This window comes from Paramisgurnus dabryanus, chromosome 21 (genome assembly GCF_030506205.2).
Source record: "Paramisgurnus dabryanus chromosome 21, PD_genome_1.1, whole genome shotgun sequence".
NCBI lineage: Eukaryota > Metazoa > Chordata > Actinopteri > Cypriniformes > Cobitidae > Paramisgurnus > Paramisgurnus dabryanus.
In genome coordinates, this window is record NC_133357.1 from 6,417,742 (window position 1) to 6,438,642 (window position 20,901).

The following is a 20,901-nucleotide window of genomic DNA, read 5'->3' on the forward strand; positions in this document are numbered from 1 at the left end:
AGCGCCATCGTTATTTGCATTTTGAATTGACGGGAAGGGCAGGTATCCCAGCACGCATCTCTTATCAGTGATTATGACACCGGCGCGCTAATGGTGATTCAACAGCAATTTCACAGCCCAGAGAGCTCAGAATAATTGTCTTTCTCCGAGTGATTGAGTTGAGCTTTGTGACTGTGAAGGTTTTTTCCTCCTCAGAGAAGATAAACAGTTACAAACCTGCGGTGAGATTTGCGTTTCCCCTACCTTACCATCAGAGTATCGTGCTGGTTGCGGTAACGAGGTGGAAACAGTCGTGTTTATTCTGTTGCATGGTGAAATCCTTTATCTGCACATGAAACATAAAAGAAACATGAATAAAGGCTAGTTTGCGGTATCATATTTCAGTTTTATGATATGGACTTAATACTATTCATATTTCTCCTAAATGGTACAAAATGCTTATTTATTGTTTGTTTTAGGCCTTATTGTAGGCTATAAAATTGTGGTAGAATCAGTATGTCTCTATAGTGAGACATGAAAACCATTAAAAGTTTAATTTTGCCAGATTACGATGAACTTTTTGAGTTTATTGTAAACAAATTTTTAACACAATTAAACAATGCATGACACAGTTGTGCCATTTTTTTATTAAGACTCGCGTTAATGAATTCAACTTAATATTCTGGTATTGCTAAATATTAAACAGGGCTGACTGTGCACTAAATGTACTTTTCAGTAGTAGCCTAAGCATTACGTTGGGATGTGCTACTGTACCACTTTCAGTCAAATAAAATAAGAATAATAATAAACTTTATCGCTTGACATAAAAGGTAAAATTAATAGATACACATAACATTGAATGCACTAAAACTAACCATGAAAAAAAATAAAAAATCAATAAATAACAAACAAAGTATTCACATAAAAGCTACCCTAAAAAACTAAGTAAGAAAGAAAAATTGTAATTTGTTTTGGAATATTGTGGTATTTTTTTACTAATTACTTGTTTGCTTAAAAATGCATGGCCTCATAATGTTTAATCAAAATTTTCCCTTTCCGTTACCTAAAACCCAGAAATGGTGGACGTGAATCAAGCAGTGTGGGGGGCTTTATTCATAACTAAATATTGTCAGGAAGATTATAAGTTTGCTCCAATGTAAGAGCACGCTAATGTTAGCTAGCTAGCTAACTCAACACTAAGGTGCTTAGGGAAGGGTCAATTAGCAACATGACCCAATTTCAAACGACCCAATCAATTATTGATGGAAGAATTCCAGCACAATTTTTTTTTTTTAATTTCAGAAGCCATTTCACTCGGTTATATGTCATCGCGGAGAAAACAAAACAATTGCTAGTCCTACTTCCGTTTTATGGCGACTTTAACATTTATTTAATTTTAAAGTAAGATGTTGGTGGTGCTTTACATTTTCACTACTTGATGAACGATTTTAAAAAGTATAAAAAAAGCATAATAAGCCCTCTTTTAAGATGTTGTATGTAAAATTAATGTGCACGCAAAAATCCATAAGTAGACTAGTTAACTATGGGAACTGTATATGTAAAATCTGTGCATTTTATCTTCATTAAGAATATTATTATATTTTTCTTAACTTACTAATTCTTAACTTCTTTCAGAACCTTGGAGAGCGCAAAATAAGGACGAATAGACAGCCAGGATTGTTTGTGGTATTAATTTTTCTTCAGTATTAAGCAGTTCTGCTGTCAACAGGACCATACATACATGTTCATGGCCGAAATAAAACCGTTTATTGCATAACATTTACCTCAGAAACGTCGTTTTCAGCCAAGCCCACAACCAAAGACGAGTGACGACAGTTTACTTCACTCACAGTTTGTGCAAAAACCCTCCGTGAGATTACTCCGCTTAATTGAAATTCCCTAATGTAAGCCGTGGCGCTCCCCATTACCAGCGTCGCTTCCTTCCGCCGCGTCGGTTAGATCCGGGCAGTTTCACCTCACGGAGAATCAAAGCGCGCGTCAGTTGGCGACTGCAAACACACGCAGCCGCTTTCAGTCTCTCCTGCCGGGACAAAACCCGCCAGTAAACCCTCAGCACATCTGGATTTATCTCTCCAAGCCGTTTATTTTCACCTGATGTGAAAGAGTGTTTTAAAGAGAGCAGTGATGGGCGCGTTTGGAGTGATTCTGAGGAGTTTACATTGTGTGGGACTCTACATCCAACTTAGTGCCAGTCTCAGACAAGCTGGAAGCGACGACGTGGAAAACCACATATCCAGCAACGGTAAGATTTGCGAAATTGTTCCGGTTCTCTACACGTTTAGGTTTCGGGTGGTGTAATTTTGGAGCCGATCTGTACGCAGACGGAACATTGATGGGAGTGATGGTGATGCAGAGCAGGTGCATCTTCATCACATCCAGTCTCTCAAAACTGTGCCATTGTAATTGACAGGTGGTACCATTGTACTGCGATGGTAAGACTATTAAACTGTAACACTGATTAATTTACATATTCAAATACCTTGGTACTACTTTAAATAATAGTATATCATAATAGTCGTGTACAATTAAACATTGTGTTTCCTTTGTTTAAATCTGTTGTTAGCATTACATTGCTTTTAAGTCTTACAAAAACATGCTGATTTAAAGTACTAAACCATACTGTGGTATTTATTGTAATATTACCATCATAGTAGATGATAAAACTGTTATAAAATATAATCCTCTGTTACTTCATGCATTTGATTCTTTTAAAAGAGGGAAAGAAATCATGAAAAATTCAAATATATTATCAAAGCCATAATTCATAAAAGTCATAATTATAATGGATACTATTATTCATAAAATTAAAAACACACAAAAATATAAAGATTTGTTCTTGCATGCATATTTTGTATTTAAATGTAAAGTTTGACAATTGCATGAACAATACATGAGTAATGCACTGAATAAAGCAGTGCTGATGAGCCCAGGCAGGCATCCTACCGATGAAAGCCTTCACACTGTGGATTGTGGGTCGCTCACCATGAAATTAAAGGGCAGGATGTGATCGGAGCAGATATTCATGAGGAATATTAAGAAGGGATTTTGAATCTCAATACAGAAGCTTTGGGGAAAAGTTTTGATTTAAAGATGATTCTCTAAATTAGATGACATGCAGGTCTGGATATTATTTTCATCCAACTGCACTTGATCTAACCCAATCAGTTTTGTATTAAAATAGTATTGCGAGTTTAAGAAAGGATCCGGAGCACTTTTATGTATATGCATGAAAGCCTAAAAAAGTAATATACTGTTTATAATAATAATAGTCTTATAATACTTCTTGGCTTGTCAAGATGCGTTGTGAAATTAATTTTAAGATGATTTAGCTCACCTACAAAATCTGCAATGCAAAACTCAATACTAATTCCCCACTGTATTCTTATATTATTAATATATTGTGCATACCATTATTTATTGCTACAGCAATACGCTTTTTGGGAATTTGTTGTAAAAATGGTATGCGTTTGTTGAAATCTTTTTTTTTTTCATAAATTTTCCCCCTGTCAGGTCACCCCTAATGGATGTGTTAATTTTTCTGGGTGTCGTCTGAAACAGAAGTGCTTTCTTTGTCGATGGAGTGATCAACAGCTTAATGTCGCCATGTTCGATACCTTTATTTTAACTCTGCTGGGAAAACTGTGGTCCGCAGTAACATGTCTTAATTAATGTCAACAACAACTTTAAACCTCTGGTTTTTCCTCTGACCTCATACTAGTAATGAAACAAAGAGGGGAGACCCATTAGACCTCTCGCTAACACCGGCACGCATCACATGAATAGCAATAGCTGGAGAGGAATTTCATTTTCTGCACCTCGGAGTGTTTTAATTTGCATTGATAGAGGAAGTGCATCTTAATGCATCAGCGCTCAAAATATCAGATTTCTTTTGTCTCAGTTTTATTTATTTATTTATTTTTGAAAGAGGCAGATCAATTAGACTTAGACCTAGACTAACAATGTTCAGTAGAGAATCCCTATGTGTCAATTATAGCTGCTTAAGGTCATGTCTGGGAATTGTTGTTAGTCTGATCTCAGGTCTCTGATCTCTTCTAATGATCTCGCCTCTTTTTCTAATTCTACACAGAGGGTTGTGTGTTTTTCTTCTTTGTGTTTTGTGGTTGGTCATGGCTTGAGGGGAAGATCAGAAAACAGAGCAGAAAGCATTAAACAAGCTTTCATTAAAATGCAATTTAATGTTAAATAAACATTTTATTACTGTCCCTTAAAGCTGTATCGCTGAAGAATGAAGTCACTTGTATAGGGGAGAGCGGGCCACAAACGAACGCTTTTTGGCTTTGGCCAAAAATAATTTATTTACAAAATCAACAAACAGATCTCTGCTACAAATGGACACTTAAAGGGACAGTAAGTAGGATTTAAAGTGTTTTATTAATCAAAATCAATGTCTTTATTCATAAATATGTCCTCATTGGTGTCAAATGACCTCTGCCGATGATCTGATTTTTCTTTGTAAGCTAGAATTTCTTCTCTTTACTTACATTGAACGGGTAAGTCCGAGGAGGCTTCCATGTCTTTCCGCAATATTGATAAACTATAATAGCAAAGAGGGACAAAAAGCACTAACCTACCAACGCGTTTTCGTTCAGAACACGTAAACCAGCTAAAACGAACAAGGAGATCAGTAAGTACATAATGGCTACCGTAGTTGCAACACGCATTTGAAAAAGCGAGGCGTTAGAGAGCACTATTCGTTTGAATGCAAAATACAATTTCATCACTAGATGGGGGTAAATCCTACTTTTTGTCCCTTAAAGTATGTTTGTGGGACCTACCGATATCGTACAATTACACCGTAAGTGACAGTAGAGTAGAAACGTTACAACTTACCCCAGAGGTGTGGTTCATTGTAACAAAAAGAGGGTTTGCTGTAACACCTGCTAGAAAATTGAGTTCAATAAAATTAGGGATGCACCGATACCACTTTTTTGGAATACGAGTACTTGCATTTCAGTACTTGCCGATACCGATACCGAGTACTTAATAAAAAAACATGATTTAAATTTACAGGTAACAGATTTAGTCATATAATTTAACAAAAAAACAAAGGACTAGTTTTCCAGTTTGTTGTAAACTCTGCCTCTTTGGACAACACAGGAGGCATTAACCCCTTACACGGCGCTCAAACATAGACATTTCTCAGAACGTGGTATCGATTCCAGGTATCGAGGGACTTTTAACGAGTACAAGTACTTTAGAAAATGTGGTATCGAGGTCGATACCCGATACCAGTATCGGTATCGGTGCATCCCTAAATAAAATTTTGTCTATTCACCTTATTTTTCACGACAACAAGGGCGGCGCCATTGCGCTCATTTTGTCAACGTTCTTCCGGCCGCATAGACGATGAGCAGCTGAGGCAGTGACTGAAGGCGACGTGTTAAGCTTAAAAAGCTCACTCGAGCGCCTTTATGTTTCTTTCTTACCAATTTTAAGCCAACTGAGGAACACCCTTATCCCAAGTAATGGTTCGACTACGATGTTCCGGTAACTTTAAACCACGCCTGGTGTTGAAAAGGTGGCCAGTTTCAGGTAAGCTATCTTAGCTAACTTTGTGCTCGTTCGCCTAAAGTTAGATTTGTGATGTCCGTTCTACAAATACACTTAAGATCAGTAATGTTAGTTTATAAAATGCAACTATTTGAATGGTTTTAATGGTCCACCTATATTTTTATATTTACGATAGTACAACGAGATATTATAGTACATTGCTTTCTTACAGTAGCCCACGTGATTCCTACAAGTTACTGAGATTTCAGATGCTAGAATGTCAGTTCATTTCTCATTCAGATATTGATAATGACATATTAAACAACGTATTATTTAACACTGAAGTTAAAGGTTGTGTGTATAACGTTTCTGTCTCTTTTTAATGCATCTCTCTTACACACTGTTCTGTTTAAGTATGGGTGCCATTTATATATTAATTCTCATGATGCAAGTTTATTTTAAATACTAACATAAAAATGTTTATGGTTATATTGTTTTCACAGATGCATTGATGTTTAGTGATGCAGTGGACAACTGTGAGGATGATACAATCAACATGTTCCTAAACTGTGATGCAGAAACACAATGAGAGGATCCATCCGTCTCTGACCACAACTACACTTTAAAATCACAACTCAACCTGAAGCAACCTACATCTGATATGGGAAAACAATGGTGCGGTTTCCCGGACAGGGCTTATCCTGGTCCCAGGCGAAAATGCATATTTGAGCTACAATAATTTAAAAACACCTTTTACTGACATACCTCAACATATATTAGTGCCATTGTTTTGTCACAAGATGCGCACCAGTCTTGTTTTTTTGTAGGATTTGTTTGTAAAAACTAAAATGTCCTAATATAATTAAGGCCTAGTCCTGTAAACCCTGTCCGAGAAACTGCTTCAATGCTTCTGCTTCATGTGTTGAGCTGGCACAAATGTACATATCTCTGCTGAGAAACAACCATCTTTGGTTCAGCTTTACACAGGGTTGATATTGCATCCATTACACAGTCGCCAAGCACTTTACCAGTACATACACCAACAGCTTCCAGATATACGCTTGGGATCAGCTCCTGATGACTCCGATAAAGCTGTGTCTTAATTTATTGCAGGGTGGTCTTGCTTTACCGGTTGTAAAGTTACATTAAACCTTCATATGTGATCAGATGTCATGCAGTGATATTAAACATTTACAGTGTGATCAGATGTTGTGCATTTATATTAAACATTTACAATGTGATCAGATGTTGTGCATTTATATTAAATCTTTACAATATGATCATGTTGTGCATTTATATTAAATCTTTACAATGTGATCAGCTGTTACCTGTCATGCAGTTATATTAAACATTTACAATGTGATCAGATGTTGTGCATTTATATTAAACCTTTACAATGTGATCAGATGTTGTGCATTTATATTAAATCTTTACAATGTGATCATGTTGTGCATTTATATTAAATCTTTACAATGTGATCATGTTGTGCATTTATTTAAACCTTTACAATGTGATCAGATGTCATGCAGTTATATTAAACATTTACTATGTGATCAGATATAACCTGCCATGCAGTAATATAAAACTTTACAGTGTGATCAGTTATTATCTGTAAGGAATTTCTTAAACCATATGTGAGCTTTAGAGATTCCACTTAAAAGGATTTTAGTCTCATGATTTGATGGAATAAGTGTTGGCAAGTTTGCAAATGAATTCTATCATGGTACATTACCACATAAAAACGAAATAGTTATTGGACTGGCTAAGGTGCACATTTGCTATAAAAAAGACGAAATCACTGTGTAAATATTGGTAGACATACTTTTAATAATTTTCAATGCTGCTCCATCAACTCCTGACAGGACGAGGTAATTAAATATGCCAGGTTACTTGTCGCGGCCGCTTCATATCGTCTAACCACGAGACGATTGATGGGACAATATAAGACTATCCAATCGTCGTATGAAGTTTTAACCGTGCTCCTAATTTAAAACATTTACAGCAGTAGCGATATTTGTCATTTCACTAAAGTTATAGTGAACTACAAACAATCTTCTAACCACCAAACTAACCACCGAATGCACTGTGCCATATTAGCAGCGGAAGTCGGTTGACAAAATGCGGAAGAGCGAAGAATTAAAAAGGGGCGTGGCGGAATAAGGTGAATATACTAAAGGTGGATATTGTTTATATTTCTGCCTATAAATGATAGATATTCACACATTCATCCATCCATGATCCTTCATCTAAACACCCTTGTACTATGCAGCAATGCATATAATAGAGCCTCACAATTAAAGGTGCAGTGTGTAAATTTATGCAGCATCTAGTGGTGACGTTGCGAATTTCAACCAATGGCTCAGTCCACTGCTCACCCCTCACTTTTGAAATGCATAGAGAAGCTACGATAGCCGCCACCGGAAAAACATGTCATCATCGGAGACAACTTAGTAAAAAAAGTTTGTCCATTAAGGGCTTCTGTAGAAACATTGCGGCACAAAATGGCAACTTCCACGTAAGGGACCCTCGGCGTATGTAGATAAAAAGGTCTCATTCTAAGGTAATGAAAACATAACGGTTCATTATAAAAAGGTCTTTATACACCCCTGATAATATAGTTTTGTATATTATTTTGCATTTCTGTCAGAGATCCTTCTAAAAATAACACACTGCACCTTTAAGACAAAAAAATTGTTAAGTAATTGTGAGTTATTTCCCCTGATGTTATATTAACAGTTGTTATTTTGTGAATAGTGTTTACATTGTTTTCATTTCATTATCATTGTATACCTGAGGCTGTGTAACAACTAACCCCGCTGTGTAAAAATGTTTTCAATCCGAGCTATCAGTTATGAGGATTTTCTGACATGTTACAAAATAATGTTATGTTTTAGTGATTAAAATAATAAGGTTGGGTTTGGTGACTTTGGTGAAAAAAACAACAGATGGAGAAATTTACTTCCATACCTCCAAAACACTCTTTGTTCAATATCTTAACCAAACACATCAAAACTTTTTTTATATACAATTTAAAAAATAACGTTTCTGAAACGTTTCCTTCAAATTTTAACACGTTGGTTCCACTTTGGTTTATTTACACTGAATAGACAGCTACAGTCAGCTCAGGATAATACCTATTGTCATTATTGTCAAACACACACCTGACACTCGGTCCTTTCACAAACACACTCATTTTACCGGCTGTCACTCACAACAGTGACCACTGACATTTGTCCACAATGTGCTGATTTTTTTCTTCATGTATGGAGCTTGTGCTTGTGAACTTTAATTCGTCGCTTGTTTAATCTTTCCTGTGCGTTTTCATGTCTCTAAATAACAGAAAAACTGAAGGTGTGAGTTACAGAGGTGTCTCGCAGCCCACATTCAAACAGTCACGATTCACCAGTTGACTGATGTAAGGCTTACATAAAGAAACTGCTTGTTTTTATCCTTATTCAGAAGCTACATTTATTGACAAAATCATAGTAGTTTATTTTATTGCCAGTTTTCAGTTGAGGTGTATTATAGAGTCATAATAGTTTATGATAGTGAAGTTGTTACTCAATCTGATGATGATGAATGTGTTCGCGTGGGTAACACACTAGTCATTTAAGGCCACTGGGCTGTGAAATGAGATTGTTTAAAGTTTTCTGGAGGTCAGCCAGAAATCAGAGTCAAGTTTTGAGTCTTGTGACCGCAGCAATGAAACTTTCTAAGATAGTCGTGTTTCTTAGTATCATCGTGTGAGAATTAACTTTGCGTGTTTTGTCAGTAAAGGAAAAACTCTGTTTAAACTATATAGTGAGCTGTCTACATTCGCAGTTCCCTTCTTAGACAGCATTCTAACTGAAATGGCGTTTAATAAGTAATTAGTAAATAAAATATTTATTTGAAAATCCATTTTTTCACATTTTTATAAGAGCAGCAGTGATTTCAAGTAATCTAATGTATGTAAGACGTTAACAGTGCTCCTCTTGTAATGTGTGCAGAAACCTCAAGCCACAATCCCGTGAATTGCTAACCATGCAATAGTTAAATAAGCCCATAAAGCTCGCAAGGCTTTAAAACAAAGCTTTACTAGAAGAATTATGTTTCTTTCCAAAGCATTTGCATTCTTACTTTTCACTCTTCACTTCAAAAAAGCTCGGTGTCTTCAAAGAGTGAATATAAGATTTAAAGCAAAGTGCGTTTCATGTGGGTCCGTCTTGTTTTTTCAAGAATTTAATACTTTAGGCTAAATATTCTGTAAGGATTTAAAACTGGTTTGTGTTTTTAAAGCATTAATTGGCACAGGTTTCTTGCAGGCAGTGATGTCACTGCCTATAGTACATAATAGTCATTCAAAAAACTGATTGGAAATCTGTCTTAAGCAATACTGTTGTATCTCTTCTCATGTCTGCAGAACCTGTAAATGTAACACGAGCAGTTTTTCTGCCAACTGCTTTAGTCCAGCAGAGAGCTTTATGCGTTACTTTGCGCTTACATTTATTGAAAGATAAACGTCACATGCGGAGGCATGCACACATGAAAACTGCAAGAAAGCCGGTTAAGGTGTTTACATGCCGAAATCAGGGAAATTAACAAAAAAACTGCCTGTGCCAATCGGTTTTTGCTTACACGGCTTATGGGCTTTCCCCGTTAAAAGAAAACCTTTTTCCACATTTACACGACCCCACACATTATCAGTTTATTAAGCATAATCAGCATAAGCAATACACATGTGCATGTAAACGCATTTATGTATAACATGTAAGAGATCTCATTCACACAGCACTTTGGTCCCAGAAAATTTCTGTAAAATTGGCAGAGGCTTCTGTTTGAACACAAACACGTCCCGTAAATGTTCTGTGATCGCTCCTGTAAAGAGGACCTCCATTGCCGTAACATTCACACAGAATGCTACCAAGTGCAGGACTATAAATACGTCACATGTATTTCAGGGTATGTGTGTGAATGCACGCACAGATTCTGAAAAATCATTTAACCATTTAATTTTTTCAAACTCGACCAGGCTTGACCAATCACATTCCTCGCACCAGCATAGAATTGTGGCACATTGAAGAAAACGAAGGGTAGATCTATGTTTGACCAGGTACATGTATTTCAGGAGACAGAAGTAAAGCAAACATTGGATTTGGACGTACCTTGAATGCAGCAGTTAAGAGCTTTCAGATGCAGCCTAAAGGGGATCGCACACCGGCCGCGCCGCTCAGCACCGCGCAGCGCCGTTCTAAAAAACAATCACATTCTTTTCTATGAGTATATGCATACCGGCGCCGCCAGGTGGCGCCTGTCCGCGCCGCCCAGCTGTGACTTAGGAAGTTGCTCAAATCCTTGTCCTTGCCACACAGCGCCACTCACATAATTTAACATTAAATAACATCATATTTGTCCCAAATCATTAACGATTACGTTATCGTTATCAAAGTCATCCACATGTCAGTTTGCACGGCGCAGTATGAAGTCGAACACACCAGTCGCTATAGCTTTTGGAATGATTTAAGGGGATTGCACCCCAGACGAGAACTAACATGAATGTAAAAACAGAACACATTGTTATCTATGCATGTACGCACACCGGCGGCGGCTGTCCAGTGACACACTCACATAGTTTAACATTAAATAACATCATATTAGTCCCAAATCGTTAGCAATTAACATTGGCTGCTAACGTATATTTTGCATTTTGAAGTAGACGCTATCTGACTAAGCTTCTGCTATTTAATGTGCATTTCCGGTGTACAATACCTCCGAGTTGTCCTGGACGTGACATGATGCGGCGCTGCGCTTCTCGTCCGGTGTGTGACCCCCTTTACAGCCGACACAACAAAATTACGTTTTAGTTGCATACCATCAGTTAACGTTGTCATTTTGCAATAGTTTGTCGACATTTAGAAAATAACTTACATCTTAAATATAAACGCAGCTTCTCTCTCTTTCTCTCACCCTTTTTGTCTTTGTCCATTTCACACCGAGATGTCCAATCAGTGTGTGTGTTTTCTCTCATCTGTGATTCCCTGTTCAGCATTAAAATACAATTCAGTAGATAATTTTTATTTATAATGATGAGATAAAATTTATTAGATATCCAGCACAGGTTTGCGATGGTTACAATTAACATCAGGTGATACTCTTTTTTGTTCTGTTTGTTTTTTGCTTGTTCCCTCACTCTCTCTGTGTTCTAAGGCAGCTCATGGTCTTGTCTTTCCTCTCTTTGTGACGGCCATCTTTACCTCCTGCCTTGATGTGAAGAGCACACACAGAGAGAGATAGAGAGAGAGAGAGGCTGAATTATCCTCAGAAGGGTGCCACCTTATCTCACATTAGACAGATTTTTGCCAGGCCGGCCGTCACACAGCTCCTGGGCAGCCGTTGGCAGGAGTCGTCTGCTGGCACAGAGAGAGAGAGAGAGAGAGAGAGAGAGAGAAATAGATGAGTGATTCGACTCCATGTCATCTCCAAACAGAGCTTTAGCTTCACACACACTCTCAAATACCCGCTGCTGGTCTTTTGTTTGCCCGTGAATACTGAATCCACAGGAAACGGCAGTGAAGTGAGGATGATCGGTGGTATTCCAGCTCTCGGGTTAATTGAGGCGCGTGTGTTGAGTGTTGGGATTACACATAGTTGATACAGAACAGGACAAATGAGGACGTGTGATGTTAAATAACCCTGTTTAATTGGTTTTGTTTACAACCCTACATTCACTTATTCAGACCGTTTACCTGAGCTCTGTCCAAACATAAACACACACACTCGCTTGTACGGCCACCTGCTCTCATCCTGTAGTTGTTTTATGGCTACTCACGGACGTCCCACGGACCATTTACAGACCGTCTGATATGTAGTGCACCCAAAAGTGGTGGAAATTGCATGCTGTAATCTGATTGGCTGGTTTTACACAACTTTCAGGATGCGTACTGTATGTGTACGTCCTTGTAAAATGCAGATTTGTGACGTTTATATTTATTTTGACCGACACATTGTGTGTCTGCAGTCTTGTGTAATATACTGAATGTGTGAATGTACACGGCTTTGGTGGTTCAACATGGTTATGTTGTTATGTTTGTGTTCCTGTAGCTCAAATCTTGTGTGGTGTGTGTTTGCTGTCAGGTTGTGGTGTAGTGGGGCCACTTCATCTGTTTGTTTATTCATTTCATTGCTGTTGCATTAAATAATTCATCCATCTTTCAGTGGTCCTCCCATCTCTCCACATTTAATGAATCACCAACGACCTTTCTGTGTTTCTCTCTGTGTCTGTGTGCAAGAGTGAAACTGTGTGGTTCTTTATCTGTGTGTATTTGTATGTGTATGTTTGTGTGTTTCTCTCTGTGTTTGTGTGTTCTCTGTGTGTGTCTGTTTATATGGGATTATGTTTCTGTGTGTATATTTGTGTGTTGTGTGTGTATTTCTGTGTGTCTGTCAATGTGTGTGTTTCTGTGCGCCTGTGTGTGTATTTTTCTGACTGAATGTCTTTGTGTCTATGTGTGTGTTTCTTTGTCTATGCGTGTATGTCTGCGTGTGTATTTCTACGTGTGTATTTCTACCGTATGTGTGTATTTCTTTGTGTCTATGTGTGTATTTCTATGTGTTTATGTGTGTATTTCTGCATGTACGTCTTTCTAGGTGTGTATTTCTGTGTGTGTATTTCTTTGTGTCTATGTGTGTATTTCTGTGTGTGTATTTCTATGTACCGGTATCTATGTGTGTATTTCTGTGTGTGCGTGTGTGTCTATGTGTATATTTCTATGTGTGTATTGATTTGTGTATGTGTGTTTCTGTGTGTGTATTTCTTTTTGTCTATGTGTGTATTTTTGCGTGTGTGTGTCTGTATGTGTGTATTTCTGTGTGTGTGTTCTTTATGTCTATGTGTGAATTTTTGCATGTGCATGTGTGTCTGTCTATGTGTGTATTTCTTTGTGTCGATGTGTGTATTTGTGCGTGTGTGTCTGTATGTATGTGTGTATTTCTGTGTGTGTGTTATTTATGTCTATGTTTGTGTCTATGTCTGTGTATGTTTGTGTGTATTTGTGAGTGTGCCTCTGTCTATGTGTGTATTTCTGTGCATCTATGTGTATTTCTTTGTGTCTATGTGTGCATTTGTGCGTGTGCGTCTTTCTATGTGTGTATTTCTTTGTGTCTATGTGTGTATTTGTGCGTGTGCGTCTGTCAATGTGTGTATTTCTGTGCGTCTATGTGTGTATTTCTGCGTGTGCGACGTGTGTGTGTGTCTGTATGTGTGTATTTCTGCGTGTGTATTTCTTTGTGTCTATGTGTGTATTTCTTTGTCTATATGTGTATTTCTATATGTGTATTTCTGTGTGTGTATTTCTACCAGATGTGTGTATTTCTGTGTGTGTATTTCTATGTTTGTGTTTCTTTGTGTCTATTTGTGTACTTCTGCGTGTGTGTATGTGTTTATTTCTATGTGTCTATTTGTGTATTTCTGCGTGTGCGTGTGTGTATTTCTGTGTGTGTATTTCTGTGTGTCTATGTGTGTATTTCTGTGTGTGTCTGTCTATGTGTGTATTTCTGTGTGTGTATTTCTATGTACCGGTATCTATGTGTGTATGTGTGTGTGCGTGTGGGTCTATGTGTGTATTTATGTGTGTATTGCTTTGTGTATGTGTGTTTCTGTGTGTGTATTTCTTTTTGTCTATGTGTGTATTTTTGTGTGTGTGTGTCTGTATGTGTGTATTTCTGTGTGTGTGTTCTTTATGTCTATGTGTGAATTTTTGCATGTGTGTCTGTCTATGTGTGTATTTCTTTGTGCCGATGTGTGTATTTGTGCGTGTGTGTCTGTATGTATGTGTGTATTTCTGTGTGTGTGTTCTTTTAGTCTATGTGTGTATTTGTGCGTGTATCTCCCTGTCTATGTGTGTATTTCTGTGCGTCTATGTGTGTATTTCTTTGTGTCTATGTGTGTATTTTTGCATGTGTGTCTGTATGTGTGTATTTCTGTGTGTGTATTCTTTGTGTCTTTGTGTGCATTTGTGCGTGTGCGTCTGTCTATGTGTGTATTTCTTTGTCTATGTGTGTATTTCTTTGTGTCTATGTGTGTTTGTGCGTGTGCGTCTGTCAATGTGTGTATTTCTATGCGTCTATGTGTGTATTTCTGCGTGTGCAACGTGTGTGTCTGTATGTGTGTATTTCTGCATGTGTATTTCTTTGTGTCTATGTGTGTATTTGTTTGTCTATATGTGTATTTCTATATGTGTATTTCTGTGTGTGTATTTCTACCAGATGTGTGTATTTCTGTGTGTGTATTTCTATGTTTGTGTTTCTTTGTGTCTATTTGTGTACTTCTGCGTGTGCGTATGTGTTTATTTCTATGTGTCTATTTGTGTATTTCTGCATGTGCGTGTGTGTATTTCTGTGTGTGTATTTCTTTGTGTCTATGTGTGTATTTCTGTGTGTGTGTCTGTCTATGTGTGTATTTCTGTGTGTGTGTGTGTGTGTGTGTGTGTGTGTGCGTGTGTGTGTGTCTGTTTCTGTGTGTTTTTGTGTCTGCATGTTTCTAATTCTTCACTGTAAAAAATACTTTGCTGCCTTTAAATTTTACAAGTCATATTAACTTATTATTATTTATCTTGACAAGAGATGAGTTGTTATAACTACAAGTGAGTTGTTATAACTTATAAAATTAAGTTGACTTTTCTCAACTATATTTTATAAGTTGAGACAACTCATCTCTGTTGACATGCCTTGTAAATCTAAAATGATTTAACAAAAAATTTTAAGGGAGCAAAGTATTTTTTACAGTGTGTGTGACTGCTTCCCTCATATATGTGAGTGTTTAATGTAGATTGTAAGCGTGTGTGAGTAAGACAGACAGTGATAACATCTGATTATCTTAAGTATGAACCTACAAAGAAAAATGCCACTCAGAATTGTAATTTTTTTGTAAATGATCATTTAAAAACAATAGGAGATTATTAGTGGAGACACAACCAGAAAAATGTTATCACAAATTCATGTTCAGATGCTTTAGCAATAAATAATCATATAGAGTATCCACATGAACCATTAAGCCCATGATGAAATGTTTTGTTATTTCTTTGACTCATTGATTTTCTGAGCTGCACATTTAAGAGCTGTTTTGCTTGTGAAACATGACAGGCATTGTGTGGCCGGAGGCCTGCGAGATGAGCTGCTTTCTGCCACTGCGGCATCTCTTTATCTTGATCGTCGTCCCATGACATTATACTGTAGATTGAGGTTGATGAGGCAGGGCTGGGGAGAAATGCAAGGCGATGGGAGCTGCCCGAGGGCTGAAGCGGTTGCTTGTGGATGTGTCGGTCGGGGAATGAGGCGAGCGGTCAATGACAGGCCTGACACCGCGGCAGAGATGCATTTACACTGACGCTGTCACCTGCGACAAGATGTGTTTACAATCTGAGATGACATGAAGCGTTTGTGACACACAATTGAACAAATGATTCAGGCATTCATAGTGTTTTGAAAAACTCATCAGTCCAACATAGACAACATATGGAAACAAAGCAATTCCATCATTATTGATGTCAAAAATTAAAATATAATTTCTCAGAAATTATGTTTATATTTTACTAAACTCCTAATGATGTCCAGACATTAAAATAATATCAACCCATACTCATGTTTTCTGTAAGGGAAATATAGATGTGACTAAACAGGACACAGGATTTTGGGAGACAGCATACTTTGTAGGAAATCTGTGCATTAAAATGCATAAACCTGAAGCAATAATACCCAACAAATGGAGAATGGACAACGAACAAATAATATTTATTTAAATTTTCTTGTGTGCATTTATGAGGAAGAAACAACATTATGGATGTGACATTTGTCTGAAATGAATGTGATTATCCTGAAAGCTGCACTTACCAAACTATGAAAAATTATTTGAAAAAAATGTTTAAAATGTAAGCAGAGACGTCGCATTGGTTTTTAAAGCACCAAATATTGACATCTGACATATCAGTATGGTTAAAAACAGTTTTTTTCATGGCAAGGTTGACATTTGCATGGAATTGCTCTGACAATTTACATAATTGTTATAAAAATCTTGCTGTAAAATAAACTTGACTAGTTTTCATGTTGAATAGTTAAATAGCTAATTTCAGTTTAGTTAAAGATAGGTAAAGTAGTATTTGTCTTTGGACTTTGATTTCTTTGGATTAGTTCTGTCAAAGTTTGATTGCCTTTTTTCCAGCGACGGCTCGTTCATGAACAATAAGCAGTCGTTCATACGTGTTATATGGTCTGTTAGTGCAGTCATCTTTTATGAAACGCTCATCTGTTGATGCTGTCTGTCTGTGCAAAGTTATTGCTAGAAAGTTTAACATCAGGTCGATGTGATCATGTGTCACACATTCCTGATGTGTCTGAATTAGAGCTGTAATCGGGCCTTAAAAGTTAGGCCCGAAATGTCCGAAGCCCGACAGAATGCAGCCCGAACCCGAACGTACATTTAGATTGACAGCTTTTTAAAAGCCCGAACCCGTTTACAGCCCGACATTATTTAATTGTGCCCACACACACAGCTTTTGTCAAGAATGAGACATTTACACAGGTTTTAACATTATTTATTCATGACTAATAATCTACACGCCACTTGAAAGTTGAAACAAAGAAATAAGTAATCTGTAACATTGTAACATCTCATTCTAAATAGGCTTATGCAATACACTATAAATATGCCAATAAAATTATTATTTCTTAACGAATTAAATTAAGATAATACATTCTGAATTAAGATGGGTATTTGGCAATAACGAAATTAAGAGGCAGGCTCCGCGGGATTTGCGTCGGCACTTCTCTCCATTAGCCTACTGCCAACATTAGTCTATATCCTCTGTCTATTATGTAAGACTCGATTCATATTTAGTTATACATTGAAAAACCTACTCACCAAGATTAGGCTACATGTTTTTGATGAGGAAAATCATTAAATCCACTGTAAATGAATTCAGCGCGATCCTGCGCTACTGATTTGAACTTGACCGCTCATTTACCTCACAAAGCCGGAGCGGAAGCCCGAGCCCGCCCCGAGCCCGTGTAAAATGTTAGAAATAAAGCCCGAACCCGCCCGAGCCCGTCGGGTCCCGACGGGTCCCGTCGGGTTCGGGCAAAGATCTTCAGCTCTAGTCTGAATATTAAAAGTGACGTGCTGTATTCCTCTGTACTTTGTCTTAATACGACGTAGCAAATTCATCTTCGTCTCTTGGTTTTAGCCATTTGTGCAGAGTGCTTTAAAAAAATAACAACGGGCCTAATGCTTTATCTTTGTGTCAGTCTGACAGTGTGAAGATTTGAAATAATGAAGTGTAATTTACACACCACTTCTGAAGGATATATTTAATTTATAAGCATCTTTCAAAGGTGTTATCCAGTGGCCACTGCTTTTAAATTTGAATATTAATCACTTAGATAAAAATAATTTATTTTTATTTATTGACCACGTTTACATGCACCCTCATAATGCGATTATGATGAGATTTTGGCAATATTGCGATTTACACTTTAATTCATGTAAACACACTACTTCGATAAAATTGTGGCAAGTATAATCGTATTAAAACAGGTGGTGTACGCCATTTTTAATTGCATGAAATTCCCTCATCAGTCCAGGTAGACATCATACAGTATGGAAACAAAGTGGCTCTTTTTTTGTCAAAAATTTTAATATAATTTTTTTAGAGAATGTATTTATTACCTATAGATTGAACTGTTTATATTTAACAAAACTTAATATCAAAATAAAAATATCAGTCTATATTCATATTTTCTGTTTTAAATGAGGGAAACACACATGCGTTATGGATGTGACAAAACAAGACGCGGGTTTTTGGAAGACAGTATACCTTGTAGTTATTATTTGAATTAAGATGCACAAACCAGAAGCAATAATACCCAACAAATAGAGAAGAGATGGCTCTTCAAAGAACAAATAATATTTATTTTATTAAAATTTTTGTGTGCATTTATAAGGAAGAAATCGCGTTATGTATGTGACATTTCTTTGTTATGGAATCGTATGTGACAATCTTGAAAGCTGCCTTGATTACCAAAATATGAAAAATAGTTTGATAAAATGTTTAAAAACTTAAACAGAGACCATACAAACACTTTAATCACATCTATAGACGGTTTCAGCAGTAACAACATAAACACGCAGCTTTCGTGGTCATCACGTAACTTCCGGTAAACTCTGCGAAGAATAAATAACAACAAAGTTCTTTTAAAGTAGTTTATTTATATAACAAGCAAAATAAACAACAAGTAGATTACATAGGAACCCAAAACATTTGTTATTTTCGACGAGGTATTTGTTTAAGAGTTCAGTTTCAGCAACTAGTCAGACCATTAAACAAACGCTTATTGGGTCACCGCACGTGCGCCCAATAAAACGGTCTATACTACACTAACTGAAGTGTGCGTTTGTTTTTGTCATGCACCTTAAGTGCAAATTAATTTTAAACTTGACATTAGGAAGTTTTTCCTGAACTCTGTCAACATGACTCCTTCATCCAGAAACAGCTTAAATAAGTGACAGCAGCATATAAAATCGTTTCAGGCAAAGTCATAATATTTCTGTCTTCATCACGGCACCGAATAATGAAAAACGTCAATAAGAACGTGTTTCTCATTTAACACAAGTAAATTTAAACACTGGACAGTATATCTGAGCTCATTATATATGCTATGTGTGAATAATACTCACAATTCAAATAATCAGAAAATAAAAACTGAATGTAAACAGGAGTGAAGAGGTTATAGCTTCAGTAATGTACTTTAAACATCCTGCGATTAAATCCTTACTCTGATTATTGGAAATAATCGCATTATGGGTGTACATGTAAACATAGTCATTGTTGCACTATATGCATGTGACAGATTTCAGAAATCTTCCGAAGATTTTCAATAAAATAAAAAACATTCATTAATAAGAGTCTGTCAGACTTTAGAAAACAAAGCAGTAACATAAAAGTATCATAAAATAACATGAAATGTCTTCACAGTTTGTTTGCACATGAGAAGTTTAAGAACTTTTGGTTATAGGTCATACAGTAGGTCTGTAGCTTTTATATGTAGCACATGAATTGTGCTGTATATATATGCTAAATAGTCTTTCAATATAATTCAATTGTATTTATATAGCGCTTTTCACAATTGGTATTTGTTTCAAAGCAGCTTTACATTAAAAAAAGCAGGGGAAACACAGAAAAATCGACAGACAATATAAGTAGCAACATACAGCGGCTATGAATAAACTTTACAAGCCAGCGTATTAATAATGTCTTGTATACAAGAGGGTGCTAAGTTAAACCAATGTCGGCTGACTCCCCGGGGTTATTTGACGTTATATATATATTTATATGTGATGTAAACGGATAAGGAGATTTAACGGGTTCCGTCGATGGTCGTTGGTCAGGCATCGGCTGGGTATCACGTTGATCATTGACTCGTTCCTCTATCTGTCTATGTACTTTTGCTCTCGCTGCTTTCTGTCTCTCTCTCTCTCTCTCTCTCTCTCTCTCTCTCTCATGGGCGGAAATCCCGGGGGGGTCGGGGGGGACAGGACCCCCCCTATCTGAGGGTTGTCCCCCCTAAATTATCATTAGAATATGTGTATTGAAAATAATTTAATGATTTATAATACTTAAACTAGTTGTGTAAGAAGTGAAACAATACAAATGCAAACGGAGCAACAACAAAAAAACGTTTTAAATATTTGGATTCCCCCTCCCTTGCCTCACAGTGGTTTGGTCCACTGCCCACGCCCCTTTTACCTCACCACCACACATTCCGGTGGTAGAGAAGTGTACGGAGCCGACGCGTTAATAAGCTATATACAATACAACGTTTCCCATCACTTATCAGTTTATCCTCATATGTTTTAAAACTGGACTATTTTGACATATAAACATGAACATATTTCGTTTTCTGAGAACAGAAGCAGATAAACGATCAAGAAAACATTTTTATGCATTCATGCAGAGGTGAGGCAGAGCTGAAAGTAACAAATTACATTTACTCACCTTGCTGTAACTGAGTTTTTTGTGTACTTTTACTTTGAGTAGTTTTTAAAATCTGTACTTTACTTTTACTTAAGTATGTTTAAAGTATTGTTGGTTACTTCGCTACATGTTAAATCATATCCGTTACTGAGTAAAAATAAATAAAAAAGTAAGGTGATAAAGACGCGCCACGGTCGGATGATTGATTGATGGGCGGGGGAACGCGCAAAAAGAACCATGGAGAGGGACGAGACAGGCGCAGGCTAATGCAGACCCTCAATTCAATTCTTACGAAAGAAACCCCTGGCCATTGACGCAAAGCGATTGTTTCATTCAGGTAGGGTTCATGCTCTTGAGTACGGAGTTTGAGAATTGCCGACCGTGTTTA

General features: G+C 37.0%; 1 protein-coding gene and 1 long non-coding RNA gene across 3 annotated transcripts in view; both read left to right on the forward strand.

The window, feature by feature from the left end:
- Positions 1–1,965: 1,965 nt before the first annotated feature.
- vstm2la (V-set and transmembrane domain containing 2 like a) overlaps positions 1,966–20,901 on the forward strand; it is a 47,904-nt gene continuing 28,968 nt past the window's right edge. The window contains exon 1 of the mRNA XM_065269066.1: positions 1,966–2,242. Within this exon, the coding sequence (XP_065125138.1) occupies positions 2,125–2,242 (118 nt within the window). The 5' untranslated portion in view covers positions 1,966–2,124. The remainder of the gene's footprint in view (positions 2,243–20,901) is intronic.
- On the forward strand, positions 5,296–6,916 carry LOC135750313 (uncharacterized). 2 transcript variants are annotated; one of them, XR_010532687.2, is made up of 3 exons: positions 5,299–5,553; positions 6,015–6,795; positions 6,833–6,916. It is a non-coding gene; the product is annotated as an uncharacterized lncRNA (long non-coding RNA). The 2 variants fall into 2 exon arrangements; XR_010532686.1 differs by lacking the exon at positions 6,833–6,916 and having other exon boundaries at positions 5,296–5,553; positions 6,015–6,752.